This window comes from Polypterus senegalus, chromosome 8, assembly GCF_016835505.1.
Source record: "Polypterus senegalus isolate Bchr_013 chromosome 8, ASM1683550v1, whole genome shotgun sequence".
Taxonomy (NCBI): domain Eukaryota; kingdom Metazoa; phylum Chordata; class Cladistia; order Polypteriformes; family Polypteridae; genus Polypterus; species Polypterus senegalus.
Genome location: NC_053161.1, coordinates 113814620 through 113838345, shown reverse-complemented (window position 1 = coordinate 113838345; position 23726 = coordinate 113814620). Strand labels below are relative to the sequence as shown.

Sequence of the window (23726 nt, the reverse complement as noted above, 5' to 3'; positions counted from 1 at the left end):
CCATGGTTGAAGTGAGCTTCATTAGTGAAAAGTAAAACTAAACTTGTGCATTTATGGAAAGCAAAGCTATAACATTTAATAGGTTTTTCAAGTTCACGTTTGATTTGTTTTTCATTAAAAATCACTAACATGTTTATAGAAAATATGTACATCTTACTGTCTTAGTATATTCTTTTAATGAATTCCACTTTTCTATGTTTAACAGCTAACACATTTGAGGGACAAATGTTTTTATTGAAAAAAAAATGCATTTTTAAAATATGAAAGTGAAATATCATTTTAAATAAGTCTCCAGATCCCTTACTACAGGAGGGGCTGTTAGTTTTTTATAGTTAGTTACTAATTTTGAACACCTTGATAGGCAACATCTGACAGTTCCTTATAGCAAAACCAATTAGAGTTTTGTTTTTTACCTTGTACTTTACTTGTGCAATCATGGTTTATACTTATAATAATAGTTATACTGCATTCACACTATCACAAGTAAAAATAAAGAGAAAGTATAGAAGTGCCACATTAGCAAAATATTTTCCTCAAAACTTTTTATAATATAATAACACTGGATACTTTAGTGTAATTAGAATGTTTCATAAGAGTTAAAAGCCACTTTTTTTTTTTTTTTTTTAAAGTTCCAATGTGAATTTCTTTTCAAAACAACTGCTACTATGTTAAGTGTTTAAAAATGTTTTATGTCTGTTCTGTGAACGTAATTCTTTCCAGTACTGCATTTAGCCATCATTTATATGCCTGTCTTGTTAGAATATGCAAACCAATAGAAAACACTGAAAAGTAGTGAAAATAGTGACTCTTGTAGGCAAAATTAATACTTTTGTACTGACTGATTCATTTAACTTCTTCCAGTAGAAAGGGGTTCACTATTTTGAAGAGATTTACAAAACGTGGCTTTAATTTTAACATACATGGGTCACCCTGTATTATGTTATTGCACATGATTTACTTTAATTCTTTAAGTATGAAAAAAAGTAAATTAACTGTGGAAGGACCATATTATTAACTGTAAGTAAAATTTTAAACTTAAATTTTTATAATTTGCTATCATGTGTAGTTTTTTTTTTTGATTACATGGCTGTAAAAAAACTGAAACAGGTTTATATTTGACTGTTTTCTTTATTTTTAATGTGAACATTTTAGATTTACTTAGCATTGAAACAAACTACTAAAAGATTGCAAGAAAATGGATCTCTGCTTCCTGACAAATCATCGATAATGTGTTATAAGTACAGTACAATTTACAATATCACAATTTGTACATAAGTATAATTGAAAAAATATAAAGTGAATATTGCCTTGTGATACCTGAAAGCCAGTAATATTTAAACTACTTTCCAGTTGTTTTGGAAAATATGCAGTCAGATGTACTTTTCTCTTTACATCTGTAACATTATACCAACCCTTTAGCATTTATTTTTCTGCCAAATATGTATAAAGTCGTATAGGTGGCATCTGTTTGGAGACTGTATGATTAACTTGATGTTCAGCTGTAGCTTGAGAGATAAACACTTCACAGCTGCATTAACAGCCATAACACCAGTTTCCTGACATCACAGAAAAGCAGTCATAAGCAATATAGTTTATAAAGTTGCTAGTTAAAAGGACTGCATAAAAGAAATATCATGAAAAAAATAAGAGAAAAGAGGACATATATTATATTATGTGGATTTTTTCCAATTGACACATTTTAATTTATAAAATGTAAAACATCATATTATCTGTGGCAAATGTAAACCTGAGATCTGTCAGCCTTTTTAAATTGATTTTAATTAGAAGCAGATAATATTCCATACAATCAAGTCAAGCTTAACAAAGCAAAGTACAATTCAACCCCCACGCAAGAGAAAGAGAGGAGAGCCAGCTACCAAAGCTACTCTATTAAAGATAGCTTATTCTGAAATATTATTGATTAGATCCTGGCATATTTTGAAAATTTTTTGAATAGATCCTCTAAGTGAGAATTTGAATTTTTCCAACTTCAGTTAGTATAGAAAATCAGTTACCCACTGACTTAAATGTGGTGCAGTGGGATTCTTCCAGTTGAGAAAGATAAGTCTATGTGCTAGCAGTGAGGTAAAAGGCAATTACAGTGTGTTTGTCCTTTTCCACTTTAAGCCCATCTGAGAGTACACCAAACAGAACTGTTAATGGGTCCGGAGTGATTGTGACACTGAGGCTGTGTGATAGGCATTCAAAGATTTTTGTCCAAAAAGTTGTTAAATTGGTGGGCGCCCAGAACATGTGGTCTAGCGAGTCTGGAGCTAGATTGTAATGACGACAGGTTGAATCTTATCCTGGAAACATTCTGGACAATTTTAAATGAGATAAATGCACTCGATAAAAGATTTTAAGTTGAATGATTGAATATTTTGCACATATAGTGCTAGAGTATGTTCTGTGCATAGCTGCCTACCACTCCTTTTCTGAAATATTAAGTGACAGATCCGTTCCCCAATGTATTCTGGGGTCTTTGAAAGGAAGGGACTTAAAATATTTCTATAAATTGTACAGATACTATCTGAGTCTTCAAGACTGATCAATATTTCTTCTGGAATAGAACATGGTGAGAAGTGCAGAAAATTGGGCAGGCTCTGTTTAGCAAAGTTTCTAGCTTGAAAGTAGGGATACGTTGTGTTGATAAGAAGTTAAATTTGAAGCATTAATTGTTAATAGGATGCAAATACATTATCTATGTACAAGTCTCTTAGTGTTTTAAAACCTGTCCACAAGGATGTCTGAACTGAGCGTTTTTCTGCCGTCTGTTGGACAAGGTGGGAGCAGACTGAATACAGGGCGTTTTCATGCTCATTGCAGTGAATCAGACCATCCACATGGACTTTCACCACTTGTGTTCAGTCGGATATGTGTTTCAGATGGCGTCAAAAAAAAGTTGCATGCAGCTTTTTCTTGGCGTCAATTTCTTCCAAAATCCAGAGGAGTGTGAAAAAAACATCTGTACTGTGTTTACATGTCATTCATTTAATGATCTGGAGGACCGGATATGTCTCATCATTATGTGTGTGTGTGTGTGTGTGTGTATGTATGTATGTAAGTGTGTGTGTGTATATATATATATATATATATATATATATATATATACACACACAGTGATCCCTCGCTATATCATGCTTTGACTTTCGCTGCTTCACTCTATCGCGATTTTTTTCTCATACACGCTTACGTCACTACGCATGCGCTTACTGAGAACTTTTATCTAAGCCCTACGATGGCTCCTAAACGTGCTGCTTTTTCTAAGCCTTCTGACAATAAAACTAAGCGCCGGAGGAAGATGCTTACTATCCAGGAGAAGGTGAAACTCTTGGATATGATTAAATACCCTACAAAAGCCTCCTCACGCATATGAAAAGACAGCGCCAGCAACTGCCTATCAAGATGTTCTTCAGCCGTGCATCAAGACACCCACTGCCTACTCCTAGTACTTCTTCACTGAAGACAACAACGCACCTGCTGAAGATACTGCACCACCTCTGAAGACTCTCCTACTGAGGCCATGCCTTCATAGGTTAGTGGTTGTGTGCAATTAAATGTACAGTACAATAATCTACTATATAAAAGAGTTTGGGATTGTCCTTTCATCCCGTGAGTGCAAAGCGTAGTCTGGAATGGATTAACCGTGATAAATGAGGGTTCACTGTATATAACAACAACAACATTTATTTATATAGCACATTTTCATATAAAAAGTAGCTCAAAGTGCTTTACATAATGAAGAAAAGAAAAATAAAAGACAAAATTAAGAAAATAAAATAAGACAACATTAGTTAACATAGAAAAGTAGTAAGGTCCGATGGCCAGGGTGGACAGAAAAAACAGAAAAAAAAACTCCAGACGGCTGGAGAAAAAAATAAAAAATTTGCACGGGTTCCAGGCTACAGGACCGCCCAGTCCCCTCTAGGCATTCTACCTAACATAAATGAAATAGTCCTTTTTGTAGTTAGGGTTCTCATGGAGTCACTTGATGTTGATGGTCATACAGACTTCTGGCTTTTAATCCATCCATCATTGTTGGAACATCATGGTGCTTTGAGTAGATGTGCCACCACCAAAAGATACCGAAAAAGGAAACAGAAGAGAGAGAGTAGGGGTTAGTACAGATTTTAGAGCCACCATGAATAGTTATTATAATGAGTTGGATCTACAGAGTATCAGGATTTTAATTACAGTGAAGTTATGAGAAGGCCATGTTAAAGTAATGTGCTTTCAGCAGTTTTTTAAAGTGCTCCACTGTATTAGCCTGGCGAATTCCTATTGGCAGGTTATTCCAGATTTTAGGTGCATAGCAGCAGAAGGTCGCCTCACCACTTCTTTTAAGTTTTGTTCTTGGAATTCTAAAGAGACACTCATTTGAGGATCTGAGGTTACGATTTGGAATATAAGGTGTTAGACATTCCGATATATAAGATGGGGCAAGATTATTTAAGGCTTTATAAACCATAAGCAGAATTTTAAAGTCAATCTTGAATGACACAGGTAACCAGTGTAGTGACATCAAAACTGGAGAGATGTGCTCGGATTTTCTTTCCCTAGTTAGCATTTTGCACTAGTTGCAAATAATTTATGTCTTTCTTGGGTAGTCCTGAGAGGAGTGTGTTACAGTAATCTAGTCGACTGAAAACAAATGCGTGAACTAATTTCTTGGCATCTTTCAATGATATAACAGGTCTAACTTTTGCTATGTTTCTTAAGTGAAAAAATGCTGTCCTAGTGATCTGATTAATAAGCGATTTAAAATTCAGATTACAGTCAACAATTACCCCTAAGCTTTTTACCTCCGTCTTGACTTTTAATCCTAATGTATCCAGTTTATTTCTAATAACCTCATTGTATCCATTATTGCCAATCACTAAGATTTACATTTTTTCTTTATTTAACTTGAGAAAGTTACTATTCATCCATTCTGAGATACAAGACAGACATTGTCTTAGTGAATCAAGAGAATCAGGGTCATCGGGTGCTATTGATAAGTACAGCTGTGTGTCATCAGCATAACTATTGTAGCTCACGTTGTGCCCTGAGATAATCTGACCTAACGGAAGCATATAGATTGAGAATAACAGCGGACCCAGGATAGAGCCTTGTGGAACACCATATCAGATATCATGTGTCTTTGAGTTGTAATTACCACAACTAACAAAGAATTTTCTCCCTGCCAGATAGGATTCAAACCAATTTAAGACACTGCCAGAGAGGCCCACCCATTGACTAAGGCAATTTCCAAGAATATTATGATCAATGGTGTCAAATGCGGCACTCAGGTCTAAGAGGAGAGAGTTTTTGTGCTATGATTTGTTCTAAAACCCGACTGAAATTTATCAAGAATAGCATATTTATTTATGCTATTTATGTACAGTATGTGTGTGTATATATATATATATATATATATACATATACACATATATGTATATATATATATACATATACATATACACATATACATGCATACAGTAGGGCAAATAAGTATTTGATCCCCTCCTACATTTGTAAGTTTGCTCACTTGATGAACAGTCTCTAATTTTTATGGTAGTTTCATTTTAATGGAGAGAGACAGAATATCAACCAAAAATCCAGATAAAACACATTACATAAAAATTATAAATTGATTTGCATGTCATTGAGTGAAATAAGTATTTGATCCCCTAAAACCCAGCCAGAATTCTGGCTCCCACAGATTGACTCTGTGCCTATGATCAATTACAGATACTCCTGATCTCAGCTCGTTATGTGTATAAAGTACACCTGTCCACACAATCAGTTTCTTTCATTCCAACCACCATGGGCAAGACCAAAGAGCTGTCAAAGGACCCCAGGGACAAGATTGTAGACCTGCACAAGGCTAGAATGGGCTACAAGATCATCAGCAAGAAGGTTGTTGACAAGGTGCGATAATTTGGAAATGGAAGAAATATAAAATGACCATCAAATCGCCCTTGGTCTGGAGCTTCATGCAAGATCTTGCGTCATGGGGTGAGGATGATCATGAGAAAGGTGACAGATTAGCCCAAAACTACATGGGAGGAACTTGTTAATGATTTAAAGGCAGTTGTGACTTCATAATGGATTGAAATCTTGCAGTGCCCACAAGGTCCCCGTGCTGAAGAATACAGCTAAATTTGTGCAATGTGGTGAATATAATGTGGTAAACCCATTCAACCATATCAAATGCATTTTTGCATCTAAAGATAGTAAGATTTCTGGAGTGTTAGATGTAATAAATGAATACATTATATTAAACAAACGTCGAAAGTTAGAAGTTAAGTGTCAGCCTTTAATAAATCCGGTTTGGTCTTGTGATATTGCAGAAGGAAGCACTGTCTCAGTCTTTCTGGCTAGAACTTTGGAGAGAATCTTAATGTCATTCAGAAGAAAGATTTGTGCACAATTTAGTAAGTCCTTATTTTTCTTAGGAAAGATAGTAAGTAATGTTTAGTGAAACGTTTGAGGTAGAATTTAGTTGTCTTTAGCTTCTATAAATGTTGCTAATAATAGTGGAGCTAACTTATTTGAAAAGTTCCACGGCACTAAGTGGAGGATCTAGCTGTGGTATCAGTAATGACTCAAGAAATTCATTAAATAGTGTCTTATCTTCTTTAAACTGAGTAGAATATAAGGACTTACAGTACTCTCTAGATATGTAAGATATATTTTTATTGTTAATAATCTTATTGGTCTTCTCTCTGTGTTCATAATAATGATGTCGCAATTTAAAAATAACCTGTTCCGTTTCATTAGTAGTGAAAAGGTTGAATTGTGCTTGCAACAACATTTATTTATATAGCACATTTTTTACAAGATGAAGAAAGAAAATTTTATAAAATATAAAAATAAAGATTAGGCAATACAAAATAACAAAGAATAAAGTAAGGTCCAATGACCGGGAGGACAGAAAAACAAAAAATTAATTTTTCTGTAAAGTGCCTAATTTGGAGACCTGGCGTATTCTAGATCTATTTTGGTAATTTTGCTGATTAACTTAGATGCTTTCTCGTTTTCCAATTTATTTTTATGAGAGAGATATGAAATAATCTGTCCTTTTGAAAATGCTTTCGGAGTTTCCAAGAGAATACCTGCTGAGACCTCTGAGGATACATTTGTCTCAAAAGATAATCAATTTGCGTCAATACAAATTCTGTACAGCTCTCATCAGCTAACAACAGGGGTTTAAGATGCTAGCTACCAGATGAGTGTGTAGGACGCAGTAATTTAAGCTCCATGATGAGAGAGGCATGGTCAGAGATAACAATAGCGTCATACTTACAGGATTTGATAGTGGGCAAAAAATTATTGTCTACGAGGAAATAATCAATTCTTGAGTAACAATGATGTACAGATGAGAAAAAGGAGTATACTCTTAGGTTAGGATTTAAAAACCTCCATGAGTCTGATAAATTATGATCCGTTACAAACTACGTAATTATCTTTGCAGTATTATGCTATTATGTTATTGCCTTTGTAGCTGAGGATCTATCCAGGTTTTGATTTAAAACACAATTAAAGTCTATGGCCATTATAATTTTGTGAGTGTTCAAATTAGGGATAGATGCAAATACATTTTGGAAGAAAGTTCTGTCATCTGCGTTAGCTGCATAGATATTAACCAAAATCATTGTGGTATTAGGTGTATTGCCTGTCACCATGACATATCACCCTTCAGAATCAGATATTACATCTGACACTACAAAAATGGAGTAGTTCTGTGTATTAAAATTCCCACACCCCTGGTTTCCTTTGTATAGCTAGAGTGAAAAATTTGGCCAGACCACTCTGTTTGCAACTGAAACTGCGCCTCGCTTTATAAGTGAGTCTCCTGTAAAAATACTATCTTTGCATTTAGACTTGTTAAGTGCGATAGTACTTTCTTTCTCTATAATTCATGATTGAGACCCTTGACATTACAGCTCACAAAGTTCACTATTTGGTCATAGAAATATTGCTTCTGAACTTTTGTGACATTTTGTAGTCTTAGGTTAAGGTAGTACATTTTTACATATGATAGCTTTGACATACGTTTCATATTATTGCCAGGTGATACAGCTGTGGAGCATATTGTTATGTTGGCAGTAATGGTTATTAGGGTATAAGGAATAAAAAAGAAATAGCATTGCTCTCCTGCTCCCCACTCCGACCCCCAACCCCATTGTGCCTCTGCAGGTGAGGCAAACTGCACTTTGTGAAGACCCGGTCCTCTGACATGCCAAAAGATAAGGTTAAAACTGAGATATCTTGTGAAAATACAGTCCAAATATAATAAAGTAAGGGCATGATCTTAAACAGTTGGGAATGTGTTAAAAAAACACTGTAAATACACTGTAAAGAGCTGGTCACATAATTACATTTTAAGAATAAGTAAACAGGTGGAAGCTTTTTTTTTAAATTAAATCCTTAGCATGTAGGTACTGCATATTACCTTATTTGTTCCAAGAAAAAGTAAAGAAAACTGCAAGATAGCAGTATTGGCTTGTGGTGTGACTTAAAGTAAATAACTGAAAAGGAAAATCTGAAGCATGAAGAATCAAGGATGTTGCTGCATATACCAAATTTAAAATGGAGACAGAATTAAAGAGTAAAACTGTTAGGGTGTTTTTATTTTGAATCATTTATTTTTTACACCTTTAACATTGTTACGCTAATACTTATTAGTCCTTTTTACAACATGTTTTCATTATGAATGCAAATTATTTCCACTCAGAGTAATATGGCTTTCTTTCTTCATTTTTGCATTGTACTAAAATCACAATTTTTTGTTTCTCATTTCATTTTCTCTTTAGCAATGCTATTAATTTACTAAGCAACATTCCTGTCACCTGTCTGAATGTATTAATTGATTTTCCAACCTGTGATCAAACGGATGAATATCATGAGAAGAATATGGATGCTATTCATGTCTTGGTAAATTTCATGGAAAAAAGGATTGATAAGGTAAGAGGAAAAATTGTCAATATTTTAAACTTGAACTGCTTTTTGTGTCATGAGCAGCCCATTTTATTTGTATTATTGTACCTCGTATAAGGCTGAAAATTAACATTTTCAGACCTGAGTTAACGCAATTCATGGTTAAATGGTGTTTGGGTTTGAGCCTATACAGACTGCACTAGACCAAGGAAGGACACAGTCCTGGACAGGGAGTTAATTTGTACTTTGCATTTAAAACTAGGAAAAATAATGAAAACTAAAAATGTCATTATCTGGCATTTTTCTTTAAATAAATAAATAGTTTTAAACGGTAATAAACTCATCTTTTTTCCTTTGTATAAAACAGAACAGCAAAAGTTACTTTCTGGAGTAAAGTATTCCATGTTAAAGTAATCTGAACATTGTGTCGGGGACTACCAGTAAGAATATCAGGAGAAGAGAAGTACAGTATTACAATTTCTTACTGCTTTTTAGAATACAGTGTAACATTGTATAATGCTGACAGAAATAAATTAATAAAAATAAATCATAATTTATGTGTCCGTTAATCTCCTTTTGCATGAATCATTTTGAAGTGCTGAATAAGTTAACACACAGAATATAAACAGTTTGAAGTTAAAGTCAAGTTAGGTAGAAAGAAAATGAAAGCAAGAAACACCTGAAGAACTGAATATACTTCAAGGATTGGAATATATAAGAATTAATTATTTTAGAAAAGGCAGTCACTTTGTTTGACGAATAAGTTTCAATTTTTAAAAGTATTTTTCATTCACACAAGGTAGAAGACTGCTTTGTATGTACCAGTAGTTAGCTGCCATCAAAGCACAGGATGTATGTGCATTCTGTTATTGCATGTTAATGTCCCCTTCTCTTTTGCAAAGGAAATAGTTTTTTCTCATGTTGGAAGGTAACATCCAGTGATTGATTGGAGTTGGTCTTTCACTGTTTTTTTTCTCTTTGAATGAACAGTCTTTAAGCCTAACCCATTTAATGAATATCATGAGAGCTGGCAATCACATTATGTGTGTCATTCTCCTTCAGAAATTGTTGCTGTCCTTACTACATGATGTTTTGGAGTGTGGTTAAGTCTTAGCCTAAACATCCCATGACACTTGTGTTTGTGTTTTTTTGTTCTATTTTTAATGTAAGACACAAGGTGAATCAACATTGTGTTTTCATATATATTAATATATACAGTATATATAATCACCTTTCTCTTGTAGTTTCATTGTTTACACATGAAGTCATAGTAAATAGTTTGTTAATCAAAAGGATTGAAGTAATTTCTATAGTCATGTTCTATACTTTCAACTGTGCCATGCAAAGCAAGGAAAGCATAGGCAAATTCTGATACCACCAAACCATGCCCAGTCACACTGGTACCCACAGCTTAAATGGGAAGAAATTCAGTGTTAGTAGTAATAGTCAAGATTGAGGGCATCCATGTTTAGCTATAAGGAAGAAAACGTTTATTTTAAGTACAACATAGGCTGCAGACCAGGTTTGAAGGTAAAGAAGTAAAAGAGAGGTATCTCCAAAGTACATAAACAGCTGTCTAGTGAGGAGCGACAACCATGGAAAGTAAGTAAGTAAATAACTAGCAATGGAGAGTATTCAGTAAGCAAGTTTCCAAAAAATTTCTAAGGTTTACTTGATTTAGCAGTTTTTTAGCACTCAGAAAAGTTAGTGCTACTAAGAAGGAAACAGTTTAAGTGTACATTCATAGGGAGGAGCACATAGTGTAGATAGTAGAACAGAGCTTGAAAGTAATACAAGGGGAGTAGAATTCGGGGCCAGCAGGTGTCGGGTAACTACAGCAGTTAATCAAATATTAATTTCTTCATTTTAACCATCTCAGTTAAAGAAATTAAATAAAAACATTTTTTGTTTCATTTATTTTTCAAATGTACCTAATTTATACCATATTTGTTAAGCAAGTTATTTACTAAAAAACATTTGCATTTTATACAGTTTTTCAGATGTGTTCTGGAGCTGTTTGTTTCTGTCATGATTTCCAGAGGTTCTCAAATCTGAACAAAATTAAGCCGTTTTAGTTTTGAATTGTGTAACGTCATTTCATCTGTTGTGCAACTGATATCAAAAGATTCTTGCATGTTTAAGTGATCAATCACCCAATTTTTCACATGTTCAAACAAATCAGAAAGATTTTATAGACTATATTTTCCTTTCCCCAGTGCATACAGGCTGTTATAGAGAAATTTGTGATTAGGATCCCTTTTGTTTCCCTGTTGTGGAATGTTTTGACATTTGCAACTTCCCAATATTTATGTAATACTTTGATTAGAAGTATTTGATAGAAAATGATTATTGTGTACTTTTTGAAAGTTAACACATTTTATTTCTGTCATTCCTGTTAGTAAAATGTAATTTGTCACATTGTAAGTTGTTTTTAGTGCATTACACACATCTGACTGCTTTTAAACAGTTGAACATGTTTATCTTTTTTATTTGGTCTAGAGCATCCCATTCTTTTTTTTTCCTGAAAACTTTTGTGAAAAATGCATTTAGTTTATTCCTCTGTTCAGTTTAACAAAGTTGTTCCTCCTCTTACTGGTGTAATGCTCAATTTGTACGTGCTGTTTATCTGGTAATCCATAGTATGCATTCTGTGCAACTGATATGAACTTTCTTGGCAACTTACTAAGAAATGATGGCTTACATATAAAGAGGTGTCATTCAGCTTACCTGAATCTTGTATCACAATTTGACTTGGCTTTACGTTGATTTTTCTGGAAGAGAATATATTGGAACAAATGAAGCATACTCTTTGTAGAGGCATGCTACATTATGCAACTGATGTAAGTTTCAGTTGATGCCAAGTCTGTGCATTAAGTAGGCCCTGAGATGGACACGTGGCTAATCTAGAGCTGTCCATGAACAACTCTGAATTGGATTAAGCAGGTTTAAAAATGCTCTGATATATTCACTTTTCCACAACACTTTGAAATATATTTTATTATTTTTGAGGACTTAGCTTATTTATTTTGAAGTTTTTTGTGTATGTTCTGTTTAAAATATTCAATTATTAACTCTTTTGACTTTGATAATCAAAATTATTCTTGATTGTGTAAGCTGTTAATACCCCTCTGGCAGCAACCAGTGTTAACTTTGACAATACATCTTGATTTAGTTTTAGTCTTAGTCTTCTGACTATAAATTGCATTTTAGTTTTAGTCACATTTTAATAATTTAGTTATTGTTGGTTTTAGTCGACAAAAAATTTAATTTTAATTGTGTAAAAGTAAATTTGTAAAAAAGTCAAATCTATCCTGTTTAAAATATGAATATCCACAGAATATACTGTACCTCTAAACTATTATACTAACATGCACTCTAAGGAGCCAAACCACATGTAGTGATTATTTAACATAAAATGAAGAGTAGATATAAAAAGGATTTACTCCAAAAGCTCTTGGTTAGATAATGGCAGCTCTGGTCTGTTGGTCTGTCATCACAGTTTTCTGGCCTTCAGCATGCCTTAGTTATGCTGCTATAAGATTTTACCAAAAAAGGCTGGACCAAGCAACAGATATTTGATTTCAGAATCAGGTTTATAAAGAATGAGAACATCATGATCTATCTGATAGTGTGTACATTTTAAATTTAGTCTCTGATATTTTTTCTCCTGCAAATAAAAGTACTGTATAAAATAACACTAAAATAAAAATTCAAACATTATTATATCTGTACTGTTGAATTATTGAATTTCAAAATAGTTTAGGATATTTACATTTAAAAATACCCTTAAAATCTGTTTTTGTAACAAATCTCACTCAGGTTTGCAACATTTGCTATTGTAAGATGTATATTTACACAATTAACTTATTAGAAAACTCACTAAAGAGTAAAATTTAATGGACGAGTCCTATTTCATACATGATATATTTTTTGCAATATGTCAGAACACTTATAAAAGAGCCTTTGCTGTGCTGTTCCCAAAGTGTCTGACATGAGTGATCAGACTTATTATTGCTTAACCTGTGTGCAAATCCACAATTACAAAAGTTACCTGTAGTTAATTAATCATAACTGAGGGACTGCATTGAATTTAGTAATGTAACATTCTACTGCATTCTTTACATTTTAGGGGTTATGCTTATAAACATTAGTTTTCCCTCGAAAACCAAACAAATAACACAAATTTAGTGTCTTCAGTGTTATATTCAGCAATGAAGCAGGGCTGTTTTGCCGTATTGTACAGTCGTCTCCAATTACTTTGAGAACGACACAAGTACTGTGTTTTCAAAGTTTGCTCCTTCAGTGTTTTTAGATAATTTTGTCAGATGGTTCTATAGTATACTGAAGTATAGTTACAAGCATTTCATAAGTTTTAATATTTGCAGTGTTGGCCCTTCGTTTTCTAGACCTCTGCAATTTGACCTGGCATGCTGTCATTTAACTTCTGGGCCAAATCTTGACTGATGGCAGCCCATTCTTACATAATCAATGCTTGGGGTTTATCAGAATTTGTGGGTTTTTGTTTGTCCACCTGCCTCTTGAAGATTGACCTCAAGTTCTCAATGGGATTAAAATCTGGGGAATTTCCTGGTCATGGACCTAAAAGTTCGATGTTTTGTTCCAAGAACCACTGAGTTGACAATTGTGCCTTAAGGCACCATGCTGCATCATGCTGGAAAGGTCATTGTTCATCACCAAACTGTTTTTGGATGGTTGGGAAAAGTTGCTCTCGGAGGATGTTTTAATTGTGTCGTACAGTACTTGTGTCATTCTCAGAACCTTTGGCCATGACTGTACATGTACATATTGTATTAATTGGGAGATGCACTTCAAGGACTGAAATCCTAAATACATTTTATTTTAGTATTAACAAATGGAACAGCTGCATTTCATCTGTGATGAAGACAAGTCAAATAGCCACTTCGTTTGAAACTTGCCTCGATGTTTAATTGTTACGACTCGTCGTCACTGCCACAGTGCCCGCATGTGTATGTGGAACTGTGCAAGGTGGTTTCACCCGCAACCCTGAACTATATCCACCAGTTACAAATTGGATGGATACGCAGACAAACAGCTGTAGATGTGCTCATTGCAATCAAAGAACAATTGTGAAGCTTCTGTTTCTTTATCTGGACTGTTTAGGTCACTGGATTAAATGTGATTAATCCCCCCATCATTTCATCTGTTGTAAAAAATGTCTGACACTACAAGTGAAAAAGAGTTACAACTTGCATCTGAGCACACTCTCAAAGCTGCACAAATCTATTTCTAAATTAACTCAATAAGGGATAAAACTGGTGTCGCACATGGGAGGCAGCTAAAGGGCCTGAATGAGGCAAATTCCACGCCAGACCATGGGATGGCGGAGTTCACTGACTCTTTATCTAACTTCTCTGCAGACCAGTTAGAGGAAATTCCGCCTGGTCCTGATGATGTCACTTCCTCTGCTTGCTTTTAAAACTACCATTTTGACCATCTCAAATCAGTTCTGTTCTGGTGTCCAATCTGTACACTTCAGTACAATAAATCATTTAATTTTGCAGCCAGGAAATAATATACGGGTGACTGCCCCAAACCTTTCTGTGGCTTTTGTTCAGTTTGTGACACTGGCAATAACAAAATCCTGTATGTTGGCTTTTTTCCCCGATTATCGTGCATGATTTCCCCATTTGCACTTGACACATTGTATAAGCAGGATGAACTAGAGCCAGAGGTAACAGTATTGGCTTCAGGCAAATCGCCACCTAGATAATATTACATACCTTGGCATGAATCTCATGATGGTGTGTCTCTAGGCAATTTTTCAGGTTTTGTGGCGTTCTTTCCCTTGAGCTTTATTCCACGTGGCTTACACTTAGTTTTATTTTTGTTAATGTTGTAATTAAATTTGGTCTGTATGTCTGACTGCTTTTTTCACCCAAGAATCACGTTGGCCAGCATAGCAGAGCGGAGTGGAGCAGGATTCTGACTGACTGACTGACTAGTGTTATCCAATTACAAATTGCACCACTGCATTCATCCTTATTACTTCTTGTGTAATGTCATTTGTGATAGAGATGTGCAAAGAATGTCACATTGTTCAATGACCAGTCATCGGACTGTAACATTTTCATTCTGTTTCACTTTCGTCAACAATGATTTTAAAAGCATTCGTTGTCTTAGTTTTTGTCACTAAAGGCACGTCTATTTAGTTTTCGTTCCGTTTTCGTCACTGAAAAAATGTTGTTGACAAGTATTTTTTGTCTTAGTTTTTTATCGACAAAATGAACACTGGAAGCAACAACTACTGTACGTATTTCCACTCGATGTCTTCTATGCAACAAGTGCTAAAGAGAAGTTAAATCAATCAAGAATTTGCATATAATTATACAGTAGTTCCATTTTGGGCTCCAAAATATATATAATCTCTGGTGTAGGATTTGTCCATTTTCATAGTTACTCACATCTTTGATATTCCAGTGGTCCAGAGTCAATGAAAAAATTAAGTAATATTTCAAAATATATTGTTGTTACTTTCATTCCCTTTTTACAAATTTTATATTACCAATTTTAGTACAGTAAGTTATCTCTTAATATAGTCCCCATGGTAGTGCTGTTCTAATGCATATTATAATATTAGGCTTATGTTGAGAATGAAAAAACAAATCATGCTAGATGTTAAATGACATTATTTTGAATTCACCCTTCACACAATCATGTTGCATAGGTCTGTCAACAATTCAACTCCTTTCAAGATTTCTGATACCACTCCAGTTGGACCTGCTGGCTTTACTTACAGTGCATCCGGAAAGTATTCACGGCGCATCACTTTTTCCACATTTTATGTTACAGCCTTATTCCAAAATGGATTAAATTCATTTTTTTCCTCAGAATTCTGCACACAACACCCCATAATGTAAATGCTGCCAAAGGTACATCGACAAAGTATTGAGCAAAAGCTGTGAATACTTATGTACATGTGATTTCTGTTTTTTTATTTTTAATAAATTTGCAAAAGCCTCAAATAAACTTTTTTCACGTTGTCATTATGGGGTGTCGTGTGCAGAGTTTATTTGAGGCTTTTGCAAATTTATTAAAAATAAAAAAAACTGAGAAATCACATGTACATAAGTATTCACAGCTTTTGCTCAATACTTTGTCGATGTACCTTTGGCAGCAATTACATTATGGGGTGTTGTGTGTAGAATTCTGAGAAAAAAAATGAATTTAATCCACTTTGGAATAAAGCTGTAACATAACAAAATGTGGATAAAGTGATGCGCTGTGAATACTTTCCGGATGCACTGTATCTTCATCTTTTTTAAAAGATGTACAACTTAGTCTTTCCGTTTTTTCAGAGTGAATGTCATTATCCTATTTGATCTCCTTATTCATCAGTCATGATGCTCCCATCAGTATTTTTCTTTTTTTTTGCAATTCTTTCTATTTCAGTTTGCTTTGTAATTGTCAACACATTTCTCCTTCCTTACTCATTTAGCAGCTCACGTGCAAACTCATGTTTCTTAGCTTATTGCACCTGCGCAACTGCTTTTTCTATCATGTTGCTTTGGTTCCTTATAGATCAACGTGTCAGCTTCTGTTGTTGTTTCTGCCACTACTTATGGCATTTTTCTTTTCCTTAATCGCAGTCTCTACATCAGCATTCCACTTGGTTTTCTTGTACCTCATTAATCTCTTTGTCCAAACACAGATGAATTCTCTTGTTTTCAACCTGACATTCCACATTGCCACCTACTTGCTATTCACACCTGATGATTCTGAAACCATTTGTTCTTGATATAAATATTTTAGCAAAATTAAATCTCTCACCCTGTGCTCCATCTTCTTCCAGGCTTTCAGCCTTTATACATAACTTCTTCATTCCTCTAACTAAAAGATGCCTTACAGCCAATCAATGTTACTCTACCTTCACATTCACACCTCAAGCCTCTTCACATTCTCACCCTGCTCTGATCATCTCTCCTCACCAACAAGTAATGTGTTTTGCTCCAGGCCTGTTTTGCTTCTTACTAAATATGGACATACACACTACCACTTTCATTGCATCACCAAACTCCAGAATCTTCTTGATGTCAACATTCCTAGTACCAAAGCTAAAAACCCACATAGGCTCCCTCATAACTGGCAGTAATGGCTCCGGCATGCCAATTCAAAGTTGCCACCACCCATAGCAATGACGTTTTCATAAAGTAACCTCAATCCCCTTGTCTTATAATTCCTGTTTCTCCTGATAGCTTATGCTGACCTGTCCTGCATATGCCGAGAATATATATTTTTAGTCAGATACGAAAAGTCAGTTCAATAATTACATTATGCTCCTTCACTCTCTACACCTATACCACTTTGTCTTTCTGTTTTTCAAATACGAGAAACTAACTCCTGCATTGCCATCACTTCTCCCCTATCCTAAAAACTTGTGCTTTCCTCTCATCCCACTAAGCATTCTCACATTTTTACCACTCTGTCTCTTCTCCTATATGCAGCATACTTCTACTCTTTCTTTTCAGCACTTTTCCCACTGACTTTATTTCTCTTTTTCTTTTCTCCAGTCATACTCCTAACATTCCAAGTCACATTCCTTATTCCTTACACCTTTAACTCACCACCTCTCCTTCATCTTCCCTACCCCCAAACAGGCATGATGGTCTTAAACCTGATACACTATGGAGAGAGGTTCCCCAACTAGACAAGTGGGGTGTGTCCTATTGCACATAGTAATATATGTTTACATTCTAATTTATATGTCACGTTGCATGTTTTGTTAGGCTATTTATCTTGAGTTTTTCTATGAAAGCATAACAGGCAATCAGGATATGGCTCTACATATACTACAGGCACTTGATTAAAAAGGAAACTTTTAAAACGTAAAATAATGTAAGCTTGGTATATGTTCAGTCATCCACTGTTCAGATTTGGTGTTTTTCTATTGTGGAAACTGTTTGAGTTCAGTTGTTTTATTGACTAATGGACAATTTTGAACAAATTTGAGTTCCTTGAAGCCTATTTCAGTTAAGCATCGCCTTTATTTGATATCTTGACTAAAATGGAAGCAGCTTTTAGTAATGGAGGAACACCAGTCAAGAAAATTATCTTTGTAAGACTGCCCTGTTGTTTATTAACATGGGTGAGTAAATGAAGGGGACTGCAGTGTAGCTTCTTTAGCAAAAGTGATTAAAACTAAAACCAACTGTTAAGCTTTGAGGAATTGTTTTGATCAATTTATTGCTTTTTAGGAGCCATTTTTTCACAGAAATGTAGGGTGCCCACAGTGTGATGCCACAGGCCTCCCAGCACCTTACAGGTAGGATTTCAAACTGATTTGCTTTTGTTTAAAGAAACATGGGAAAGTACTTGCCACTATGTGTGCATGTGTTCCTGTCAATAATAACGGTTTTGTTGGTTAAAACTTTAGTATTTAATGAACAGTGAACTGATTAACTACATGTATTCTCTGTGAGGCCAAGCTGTTTCTAGCCTGCACAACATTTTCCACAACTCTGCCAATATCTACATAACCTTACTGGAGTTTAAAGCCAGTGCCCTGGTCAAGTGCCTGCGGGGTAATGGACAGACTCACTTTCATTGTCTTGGGAGGGAGCTACAAATTAAGGAAGTGCAATTTCAGTTTAACTTTTTGGTTAGTGATTGTTTAGTAGTCTTTCCTTTTCATGTTCCAGAATATGTGTATGCCTTTTGTGTTTTGTTTAAGAGCTGCAGTATTGTGGGAAGTGTAAAGATGGAAAACATTTCCCACCTTAGTGAATGGTAGTGCTCAGAAAACAAAAATAGCATAGGTGAGCAAGAAAGAGGTTTCCTTTTATAAAGTTGGTAATTGCCAGTGAACAGGGTTGACTGAACTACATAGTAGAGCAAGGGTGCTTGAGAAGAGCTAGCCAACAGGGACCTCATGCATAACGCTGTGCGTAGCATTCACACTATAACATGGCATAAGCACAAAAGCAGAAATGTTTATATGCACAAAAAATATCCAGATGCATAAATCTGTGCGAACGCCCACCTCCACATTCTTCCGCTCTATAAATCCTGGTCAGCGTGAAAAGTAAGAATTACGCCTCTTTGAATATGCAAATCAGCATAAATAGCCCTTATGATCAGCCTTCTGTGAAAAGACAATGGCAAAAGCACGGGGGAAAATAGAAGAATTTCAGCGAAAACCAAGTGGAGGCAAGGAAAAACATACTATTTGTTGGTTTAAAAAGTGGTATAAACAACAAAAGGAAGTTGATCGAGTGACATAGAGTGTCGGAGAAACTCAAAAGCTCAAGTTCACAAAGTCACACATTGCCCGAAATAAAAAAGTTGTCAGATTTCAAAGTTGCTGTGAAAAAGCAAGTCATAGCCCACCGTCTGAGTGTCATATGAACGCTTATTAGGGAACAGAGAAAAAAAAAACAGGCACACAGTGGGGAAAAAAGCACGAAATGTCATCTTTAATCTCGAAATGTGCATGGCTTTGCGCTAAGTTTAGGTTTTATACATCGTGATTTGAGCGTGGAAACATTTGTACGCAAAATTTTTGTGCGTGTGCACCATTTATACATGAGGCCCCAGAAGAGGAGTATGGTGGATCAGCAAATGGCTGCCATATAGGAGTTTTACGTTTACTTTTATAAGCCGCTACAGCAGGGTATGCTTACAGATCACTTTATTCACATGGATTCAGCTTTGTGCTCAGCATGCAGTAAATTGAAGTTTTGCTGTTTGTAACTTTCTGGAGTTTTTTTTTTTCCCCAAATATTTTTCATCTGCATTTGGTTAAATCCACAGATGTGAAACCTGTGGATAAGAAGGACTGAATGTATTTGTTAAATAGTGAGTTTATATGTATAGCTGTCTTCACTACAATAAGCCTTTTGAGTTAAACTAATATATATTATATAAAGACCATAAATTCCACATGATTTGAGGAAAACCTATCAAGCTAGATTTGGAAACTTACAGTATACTTATGTTTGTTAAATATAAAGGTTATGGTTCATATTTGAAGCCATAGAAATGAAATATGGAATATTTACTTTTTCATATGACCTAAAGCAGAAGCAGTTCTTATCACAATTAATATATGAATATAGGAGTATTTGCATTTGTGTTAATAATTGCACTGTCTAATATTTTATAAACTTAGTGTTTGCGAATTGATTTGTTAACTAAATAATGTTTAATCTTTTCCCACTAAAAATAAGGGTGAAAATTATAGAGAAGGACTCACTCCAGTGTTTAGTCTCATGACTGAAATTTCAAGACATTACAGAGAAGTCAGGAAATACATAAAAGCTCAGGTAAGAATATGTAAAAGTGCTTATTTGTTTATTTTGTGCCCCATTTTTGTGTACAGTGGTGTGAAAAACTATGTGCCCCCTTCCTGATTTCTTATTCTTTTGCATGTTTGTCACACAAAATGTTTCTGATCATCAAACACATTTAACCATTAGTCAAGTATAACACAAGTAAACACAAAATGCAGTTTTTAAATGATAGTTTTTATTATTTAGGGAGAAAAAAAAATCCAAACCTACATGGCCCTGTGTGAAAAAGTAATTGCCCCCTTGTTAAAAATCACCTAACTGTGGTGTATCACACCTGAGTTCAATTTCCGTAGCCACCCCCAGGCCTGATTACTGCCACACCTGTTTCAATCAAGAAATCACTTAAATAGGAGCTGCCTGACACAGAGAAGTAGACCAAAAGCACCTCAAAAGCTAGACATCATGCCAAGATCCAAAGAAATTCAGGAACAAATGAGAACAGAGGTAATTGAGATCTATCAGTCTGGTAAAGGTTATAAAGCCATTTCTAAAGCTTTGGGACTCCAGCGAACCACAGTAAGAGCCATTATCCACAAATGGCAAAAACATGGAACGGTGGTGAACCTTCCCAGGAGTGGCCGGCCGACCAAAATTACCCCAAGAGCCCAGAGACGACTCATCCGAGAGATCACAAAAGACCCCAGGACAACGTCTTAAGAACTGCAGGCCTCACTTGCCTCAATTAAGGTCAGTGTTCACGACTCCACCATAAGAAAGAGACTGGGCAAAAACGGCCTGCATGGCAGATTTCCAAGACGCAAACCACTGTTAAGCAAAAAGAACATTAGGGCTCGTCTCAATTTTGCTAAGAAACATCTCAATGATTGCCAAGACTTTTGGGAAAATACCTTGTGGACTCATGAGACAAAAGTTGAACTTTTTGGAAGGCAAATGTCCCGTTACATCTGGCGTAAAAGGAACACAGCATTTCAGAAAAAGAACATCATACCAACAGTAAAATATGGTGGTGGTAGTGTGATGGTCTGGTGTTGTTTTGCTGCTTCAGGACCCGGAAGGCTTGCTGTGATAGATGGAACCATGAATTCTACTGTCTACCAAAAAATCCTGAAGGAGAATTTCCGGCCATCTGTTCGTCAACTCAAGCTGAAGCGATCTTGGGTGCTGCAACAGGACAATGACCCAAAACACACCAGCAAATTGCTGAAGAAAAACAAAATGAAGACTTTGGAGTGGCCTAGTCAAAGTCCTGACCTGAACCCAATTGAGATGCTATGGCATGATCTTAAAAAGGCGGTTCATGCTAGAAAACCCTCAAATAAAGCTGAATTACAACAATTCTGCAAAGATGAGTGGGCCAAAATTCCTCCAGAGCGCTGTGAAAGACTCATTGCAAGTTATCGCAAACGCTTGATTGCAGTTATTGCTGCTAAGGGTGGCCCAACCAGTTATTAAGTTCAGGGGGCAATTACTTTTTCACACAGGGCCATGTAGGTTTGGATTTTTTTTTCTCCCTAAATAATAAAAACCATCATTTAAAAACTGCACTTTGTGTTTACTTGTGTTATATTTGACTAATGGTTAAATGTGTTTGATGATCAGAAACATTTTGTGTGACAAACATGCAAAAGAATAAGAAATCAGGAAGGGGGCAAATAGTTTTTCACACCACTGTACATTATGGTGATCCTAATATAAATCACACTAAACTATTGAATGTGATGAGGACAATTTTTAAAGTAATTATACATCTTTTAATGTCTTTTTTTCAGTGAAATACAAGGAACACAAGGGTGTATATATTTTTACAACATTGCAGTATGATATAGTACTGTAGCATTCCACTGGTTTTAGGTAATATAGCAACAAACAAACTGCGTTCACTTGTAATGGTAAATTACGTGAATTGGCCTGAATCAAGCCTGTGCAATTCACCCTGTGATGGGCTGTTGCCCTATCCAGGAATGTTCTTGCCTTGTACCCATATAGTGGTTGGGATAGGCATCATTCTCATAGGAAAGCTTACATTTTTCTTTCACATCTAATCAATTTAGTAATTTTGGTTTCATGAGCTGCTTGAACTTGCTCTTGGTATTTTTCCATGTACTGGCTAGAACCTCAGTTCTTTGAGAAATTCAGTTGAATATTCTGGTTGCTGATTTCATTGTTTCTAAGTAGAGTGAGATAATGTTATATCGTTGGTTGGAAATAGGTTAAGTCTTCATTTACTTTCATTCCTTTGGGAGACTCATGTAACAATCACCACAACAAGTGGTGGAGTGGTGGCTCTGAGGCTAGGAATCTGCACTGGCAATTGGAAGGTTGCCGGTTTGAATCCTGTAAATGCCAAAAAGGACTGCTCTGTTGGGCCCTTGAGCAAGGCCCTTAACCTGCAATTGCTGAGCGCATTGAGTAGTGAGATTATATAAATGAAAACAATTATTATTATTATTATTATTACTAGGGAGCTCTACCCCCAGCTCATTTCTCTCGCCAACCCCCATGTTTGTTTTTCCAGATACACACTTTTTTTTTCTTTGAATTGTTGCTATTTCATTAGTTTCACTTTTATTTTAGAACTTCTGTAAAAACAATATTTGGAATCTTTTGTGTCCCAATATGCTGAATCTTTTAAATGAGGTCTGTGAGACTTGTGTTTAATGACTTTGTACCATAATTTAGGATAGGTTTCTCTGTTTGGAATTTCGGCACAGACAAAACAATCAACATCATCAGCAGTTAATAATTTTAGTAACCAATAAATGCATGTGAGTTAAACCCTGTTTTTGAAATTCTCTGACTTAAACTAATTTCCTTTTGTTTGCGTCAATGCGATCTGTACTATCTTTTTTTTGATACTGTAGCGACTGACATAATAACGTGTCACAAAAGTTCTACTTCAACAATCGCCGACTGCGTAACCCCAAACACAAATTTTCTAGCATCCTCTTCAACCCCTCTTCCCACGGGTCTTGCCTCTCCCTTACCGCATTAATCAGCACCCAGCTATCAGTCTTCTGTGCTGTACTCTGCCCTTCCTCGAACGGACTGAATAGTCGCTTAAAACAAAAAGGTTTCAGCTTGGCTGGGACGCTAAAATACTTTTGACTGTTACTGCTTTCATATTCTGTACCTTTCTCTGCATATGTATCATGCCTTGGGTCTCTTTTCTCCGCGCTGCTCGCTCTTCTTTGCTGAGAGCACAGGATCTGTGTGTGCTACGTGACTCTACATGACTGAATGTTTTGCTGGCTGTCCGTGCTATTATTTGATAAGAAGGGCGTGTCTTGCAAGACTCTTATGTTCCACATCCCCACAAGACGGCCCTGGGACAGTCATTTGGCACCAAGTCTCATGTTTACAGTCCCCGCGAGATGCTCCGTGGCCAGTCTCTTTAGTCTCGCGGGTCTTTAAAATGTCTTTCAAGAACTTCTGAGAAGATCACGTATCGTCGCAGGCCTATCATAATCAAAAGTGTCACAATTTCACCAAATGAGAACAAGTTTTGGTTGTTCAGAA

The 23726-nt window shown here is 35.6% G+C and overlaps 1 protein-coding gene across 1 annotated transcript in view; it reads left to right on the top strand.

Annotated features, from left to right (window-relative positions):
• Window positions 1–23726, top strand: part of ric8b (RIC8 guanine nucleotide exchange factor B) — an 86507-nt gene that overhangs the window by 26587 nt on the left and 36194 nt on the right. Inside the window, exons 4-5 of the mRNA XM_039761632.1 lie at window positions 8799–8949; window positions 20127–20222. Of these exons, the coding sequence (XP_039617566.1) occupies window positions 8799–8949; window positions 20127–20222 (247 nt within the window). The remainder of the gene's footprint in view (window positions 1–8798; window positions 8950–20126; window positions 20223–23726) is intronic.